The following is a 7,043-nucleotide window of genomic DNA, read 5'->3' as shown; positions in this document are numbered from 1 at the left end:
ACACACACACACACACACACACACACACACACATACACACACACACACACATACACACACACACACACCCCAGAAGCTTTTAGCATCATTTTTCTCAGTACCTTGTTCTGGGGGCTTAGGCCCAGACTGAGGCAGAACAATTAGTTTTCTAGACCATCTTAGACCAGGGACTCTCAGAGGAAACAAACAGGCTGCCCTGACCCTGAGGCCACGTGTTCCCTGCAGAGAGAAGCACACAGTCTGATGGTCAAATCAGCTGGAAAAGACAAATAGTGATTTTTTTTCCTTGTCCTCTGTCTTAGTCAGGGTTACCATTGCTATGTTGATACACTATGACCAATACAACTTGGGGAGGAAGAGGTTTGTTTGGTGTCTGCTTCCATACCAAACTCTTCATCATTGCAGAAGTCAGGACTGGAGCTGCAATAAGGCAGGAACTGGAAGGAAGGCAGGAGCTGATGCAGAGGCCATGGAGGGGTGCTGCTTACTGACTTACTCACATGGCTTGCTCAGCCTGCTTGCTTATAGAACCCAGGACCACCCTGTAGCATTGTAACACCACCCACAATGGCCCGGGCCCTCTCCCATCGATCACTAATGAAGAAAATGTTCTACAGACTGGCCTAAAGCCCAATCTTATGGAGACATTGTCTTGATTGAGGCTCCCTCCTCTCCAACAACCATAGCTTGTGTCAAGTTGACATAAAACTATTGAGCACACTCTCTGTGTTGAGGAACTAACCACATAATTCCAATGCATGCTGGAGTTGTTCTAAAGGCTTCCTTCTATCAATGGCTCAGGTTAAATAAAAATGTCTCCTCTGTCTGTTTCTCCTTCTGCTCCGTGTCCTCTCTCCCTTGTGTAGCCATCAATGCCTGTGAGATCAGCAATGGAGGGTGCTCTGCCAAGGCTGACTGTAAGAGAACCATCCCAGGAAGCCGGGTGTGTGTGTGCAAGGCAGGCTATACCGGCGACGGCATCGTGTGCCTCGGTAGGTGACCATCCCCTGTCTGCCTGGTGGAAATGGTGTCGGTCAGAGCCCTGGTCAAATGTTCTAGTGTGTGAGCTCTTCTTAGGACCACTGCTGGGATGGTAATTCAGTATGCCTTAGCAAGAAAGCCTGCAGGTGTGACAATGAAGGATGTGCCCACAGAGGCGTGAAGGCATTTTGTTTTGTTTTGTTTTATTCCAAAGAGATAATTTTTTTAGATTTTTTTAATTAGATATTTTCCTTATTTACATTTCAAATGTTATCCCCCTTCCTGGTTTCCCCTCTGAAAGCCCCCATCTCCTCCCCACTCCCCCTGCTCCCCAACCCACTCCTGCCTGCATTCCTGGCCCTGGCATTCTCCTACACTGGGGCATAGATTCTTCACAGGACCAAGGGTCTCTCTTCCCACTGATGACCGGTTAGGCCATCCTCTGCTACATATGCAGCTGGAACCATGAGTCCCACTATGTGTACTCTTTGATTAATGGCTTAGTCCCTGGGAGCTCTGGGGGTTCTGGTTAGTTCATATTGTTGTTCCTCCTATAGGGCTGCAGACCCCCCATGAAGGCATTTTGAATAGAAAGAGAGAACCTTTCCACTTAACACTTCTAGAGGCAACTGAATGTTGTGCATCCTTGCTGTACACATTTCCTAAAGGCTATTGGGGGTGGGGGGAGTAAGGAAAGGATAGCCTGGTCTACCAAGGGATGAATCTGAAAAGAGAAGAGGCATGAAGTCCTCTCCCTTCTGGGGCTCCTTGCCTGTTAGGGGGAAGGTCAGCCTTCCCTTCTCCCATGGCAGCAGATAGGCTGTACTGGCCTAGACTTCTGGCCCAGCATAAGATTCTTAGAGACAGGGACTCTCAAACTATTCTTACATTACTCTATTTTATTACATACCTTTTTTTTTAAGTATTTAAATTTTTTGGTATTTTTAACATTAAAAAAAGTGTTGTATAATACATAGTGTTTAACACATACATAGTGTTAAACACATAATTTTTAATATGGTGTGACAGAATAATTCCTTGAAGGTAAATATTAACACTGAAACCTATTTGCTGACAGCATGCTTTAGAGATGTGCCCTAGGAAGCAGGCTAAATTTTAATTCACCAAAACAACACGTTTTGGAACACGCAACAGTTATGCTAACAAGAATCATGTGCTCTTGGCCTGTACTCTCTTGTTAAAGGTCTACTACTCACTTCTCCTTTGCTCTTTCTGTACATTTTCATATTTCCCTTAATCATTTGAGACTAAGCTATACAAATCATACTGAGTATGGATTTCCTAGGAATAAGGGCAGCTTGTTATAGAACCTCACCAGGTTCCTGACTTCAGTAAGTTGATATCTCTATAATACTCTTTCTAATTCTATTCACAGTGCAATTCCATCAGGTGTCCCAACATTTCACTAGTACCCTAGGTCTTCGGAGGACTGGATGCTGTATTTAGTGTCTTAGCTCTGATCTGTGTCTTTGTCTGTTTCTGTGTCTTTTATTTGGTGGTTGGGTTTTTAAATAAATTATTATTAGATCTCAGTTGCATATTCCAAACCAAAATGACACAAAAATGATGTCATATCCGTTGTAGAATGTCACAGTGTCAAGGTTTCCATCTAGCCCTTGTTTATGATATGCATTTTAACCAGTAGGTCCAAGTGCTGCCTGAGTTACCCTCTGTGTAGTCATGACCCCCCAGCTACCATTAGCAATCAATGGTGAGATGCTTTAACACTTAGCAATCCACTTCTCGGAATGTCCTAAATTGATGAATCCTCTCCAAACCAATCTGTATGTGACACCACAAATGATTGTGTCTTCATTCTCAAGCCAACTCACTCATAGCAGGAGTGAACTGGAGGTCAGATAAGATGCTGTCTCTGCTAGAATTAGCCAGTGTAGTGGGGGACAGTTTTGAGTGATCATTCTTCCCCCACAGAGTTACTTCTGCCTCTGAACTTCCAGAACACGGAGTCTCACGTGACTCCTGCTGCTCCTTGGTCAGTTATCCAAGGGCAACTCCCTCAAAATGCCTTTTCACAGAAATAAAGCTTTCTGCTCATGACCCATGTTGACTTTTGTCTTAAAGAAATCAACCCATGTTTGGAGAACCACGGCGGCTGTGACAGGCATGCAGAGTGCACACAGACAGGGCCCAACCAGGTGAGTAGCCTCTGGCAGGTTTCCGGGGAGGAGACTCCTGTGCCTTAAGACCCAGGCCTAAGGGAAAGAAGGGCAGACCAGATGTTAGTCCAGCTGCAGCCAGAAGTACTGTAGGAGAGATACTAAAAGCACCAAAGGAAATCTGAGGGGAAAGAAGATAAATGAGGGGAGGGAACTAGGAAAGGGGCTTTCTAAAGATGGGGTATGCACATCTGCAAACCCCACGTGGTCCTAGAAGCACCTAGCCATTTCACTGAAAACATTCCCTTCCCTTCATCTTTCTGAAACCCCACAACCTCCTGTGTTTCTTCTTCGGCTCCTGGCTCTAGAGGCGCTGTACCATGCCGGAAGCTTACAGGTCAGACCTCTGCTATTCACAGGCCCCCAACACAGAGGACTGTGCAGCCACCCCAGAGCAAGCGACTTTGGGGGAATAGGAAAAATAAGAGAACTCCATCGTGGAGTAGTGGTCATGGAACAGAGGGGTACAGGGACCAACAGAGGAACAAAGACCTACACCCTGCCTCCTCAGTCTCAGACACATGGAAAACACACAAAATGGCCAGGCAGGGCAGTGCATGCATCATGATACTGTCCCCTGGAGTTCTCTGAGCCACCTCAGAGAGAATGCAAAGCCACATCTCTCAATGGATGGATCAAGCAAGTGCCGGAAGTGCCCTAAATTAAAATTTTTAAAAAGTGTGTGTCTGTGTGCATGCTTGTGCACTCAAGTGTGTGTGTACATGTATGTGAATATGTGTGTGCGTGTACATGTATATGTGAGCATTGTGCTCATGTGTGTGTACATTTGCGTATGTTTGTGTGTATGCATGTGTGCACGAGCTGCGTGTGTGTGCACATGTGTGTATATACAGTTGTGTGTGCATGTGTAAATGAATTCCATGTGTACATATGTGTGCATGTACACATGCATTGCACTGTGTGCACATGTGTGTGTACATGCATGACTGTGTATATACTCACACACACACAAGTGCACGTCTAACCATCAGAGAATTTCAGTGGTCTTTCATGGACTTTTACTCCCATATTTTAGTGTCTCAGTAGAGTTTTTATATACATGAAATGAGGAACCACCTATAAGATTTCTGCCCCCAGGGCCTATAGCAGTGCTCCTGCAGACCTAGAAGGCAGAAATGGAGAACCACTCTAAGAATACAGCTTCAGTTAAGAAGAGATAGCTGGTGGACCTCTTGGTAAAAGGTTGGATAGTTGGAACCAATAGTGAAAGAAGAGGAGGAGAAACAGTGGATACCTGCCCAGGTTGCGCAGGCTAGCACCCCCCTTTGGATTTCTAACAAGCAGTCATCAGGCCTGTACGGTCCTGTACCCAACTTTTCAAGCTCCCAGCTGTATTCCTCGTCCATCGAAAGGGTATGGCTACTTGTTTTCCTGTTTATATCTCTGTGAGATGCAAAGTCTTCCCCTGGACATATGCTAGTACTAGTGTCTGCCTTCATTCTTGATAGGGATAAGATAATAGAATAGCTTCCTTTCCCTTGAACCTCCACCCATCAAAAAAAATAAGTTGACTTGGCAACAAGGATGGGATGTCCATGAGATCTAGTCCTTAAGTATATTAAACTAGGTATTATTGCCAAAAAAAAAAAAAATCAACAACAAAAACACAGTGCTTCTCAGGCTAACCTTCTGCAGTCAACTTCCAGTCTGAGATCCTGTGCGCTGGCAGGCCAACCTGGCCTGGTATATGACCCTTTGCTTTTGCTCCTGCACAGGCCGTCTGTAACTGCTTGCCCAAGTACACTGGAGATGGAAAGGTCTGCACACTCATCAACGTCTGCTTAACTGTGAGTATGTTTCCAGGCTGTAGCCTCGGAGCCTTCTCCCACCGTCTAAGGGATACAGAGGCCAGGTGCTCGCTCTCCCCTTGAATCTCAGAGCTGGGTAATAGGCTCACTTTTCCTCCTGTGTGCCATGGTCATCTTGGGAAGGATGGAGAGGACAGAGTCTCTCCACAGCCTGTCCCTTTGGCTACAAAATTCAGAAGGGACCTAAGAGCACAGAGTTGCTCTGGCATTCGTCAGATGCAAGCGTCCCACAGCAAGCTGGATTCATTTCCTAAAGTATGGGAGGTGCTATAAAGCATTCGTGAGTCAACTAGCAAGCCTTAGGATTTTGTCAAAATCTGCTTCCTTAGCCACAGTGACTGGGTATGCTGCCTGAGTTTGGTTTTTGTTTATTCTTTATGTACCTAATGAGGAAGAAAGTCAGTTCAAACATGGACAAACAACAAGAAATTATGCTGTGGAAAAGGAAATGCTGCAGAGACAGCAAGATCAATCAGTGACCAGGAGTGAGAGAGGTGGGGTGAACAAGGGGAGCATGGGAGTCTTAGGGATAAGAAACTACCGAGAGGAGGCTTAAATAATGGACACATCATTATACCCTTGTCAAGCCCTACAGAATGTACACCAGCAGGAGTGGGACAGCATGCAAGCTATGGGCTTTAATACCAGTGCCTCAGTCCAAGCAAGTGCAAGGCCTTAGTAATGGGGAAACCAGGGAGTCTCTATAGGAAAGTCTGCACTTTCCACTCTGCTTTCCTGTAAGCCCAAAACAAAAATCCTCTTAAAAATCAATTAGTTAAACAAACAAGCAAACAAAACCCTGCAACATTCATATGAAAACAACTGTCCATTCTTCACCTGTCTTTCACACAGAACACACATGCATGCATGCACACGCCTGAACATAGCTTCTACTACCCAGACTTGATATATCTTCCCTGAGTAAGCTATCTTCCATGATATTAAGGAGAATGTGCCCAAGAGAGCACACAATTTGTCTAAAAGGTCCTACTTATCTCAGATATGTTATCCTGTATCAGTAAGCATCTAGAGAGATTCCAGGATCCAGGAACATGAATGTCATGACCTCATGGCAGTCCTGTTATGAGTAGCCTGCATCCCTCCCCAAAATATATCTACTGATTCTCCCATGACTTCTGACTGCACACTGTATCTATGCTGTACCAAACAAGCAGGATCTCACTAAGTCTGAAACTGGATAAACTATCTACTGCTGTTCAACCTACCCCAGGCCCAGGCCTCCAGTGGAGTATGCCTGATGTCCTGGCATGTCACATCTGGGACACTGGGGCCATCCAGGCCTCTGACAACCTGGATCAACGTGACATTTGTACACACTGGTGCTTTCTCTCATTCAATTCTTCTGCTCCCCAATGAGACAAGGACTAATTACCCCCAACTTGCTGATGAAAAGACTCTAGCAGTGAATTATTTTCCAAGGCATTTTAGTTTCATTTCCTGATGCATGATAAAATTACCCTAACACAGCAAACTAGGGCAAAGGGAGTTTATCTGGGTCACAGTTCCAGGTGACAGTCCAGCACTGCAGAGAAGTCACAGTGGTGGGAGCTTGAGAGAACTGGTGACATTATATCCACAGCCAAGATCAGAAAGTAATGAATTAATGCATGTTCTCCATTGCTGAGTCTAGATTGACAGTTCAAACTAACCATCAGAATAGGGCTGCTGTAAAATGTAACCATAGGCTAGGTACAAAATTTTATATGTGATTCTTGAATCATAAATCTAAAACCAGTGTCAGCGAGGATGTTTCTGAAGGCTCTGGGGCAGCCTCCTTGCCTCTTGCAGCTGCTAGTGACTCTGGTATTCCTGGCTGTAGCTGCAAACTACAGTTTATGTCTGTGTCTGTGTCTGTGTCTGTGTCTGTGTCTGTGTCTGTGTCTGTGTCTGTGTCTGTGTCTGTGTCTGTGTGTCTGTGTCTGTGTGTCTGTGTCTGTGTCTGTGTCTGTGTCTGTGTCTGTGTCTGTGTCTGTGTCTGTGTCTGTGTCTGTGTCTGTGTCTGTGTCTGTGTCTG

The 7,043-nt window shown here is 45.3% G+C and overlaps 1 protein-coding gene across 1 annotated transcript in view; it reads left to right on the top strand.

The window, feature by feature from the left end:
• Positions 1–7,043, top strand: part of Stab2 (stabilin 2) — a 169,965-nt gene that overhangs the window by 123,339 nt on the left and 39,583 nt on the right. The window contains exons 42-44 of the mRNA XM_021173976.2: positions 867–992; positions 3,085–3,158; positions 4,916–4,987. Of these exons, the coding sequence (XP_021029635.1) occupies positions 867–992; positions 3,085–3,158; positions 4,916–4,987 (272 nt within the window). The remainder of the gene's footprint in view (positions 1–866; positions 993–3,084; positions 3,159–4,915; positions 4,988–7,043) is intronic.

Source organism: Mus caroli, chromosome 10 (assembly GCF_900094665.2).
Source record: "Mus caroli chromosome 10, CAROLI_EIJ_v1.1, whole genome shotgun sequence".
Taxonomy (NCBI): domain Eukaryota; kingdom Metazoa; phylum Chordata; class Mammalia; order Rodentia; family Muridae; genus Mus; species Mus caroli.
Note: the sequence above shows the minus strand (reverse complement) of the source record. Positions and strands in the feature narration are given on the sequence as shown.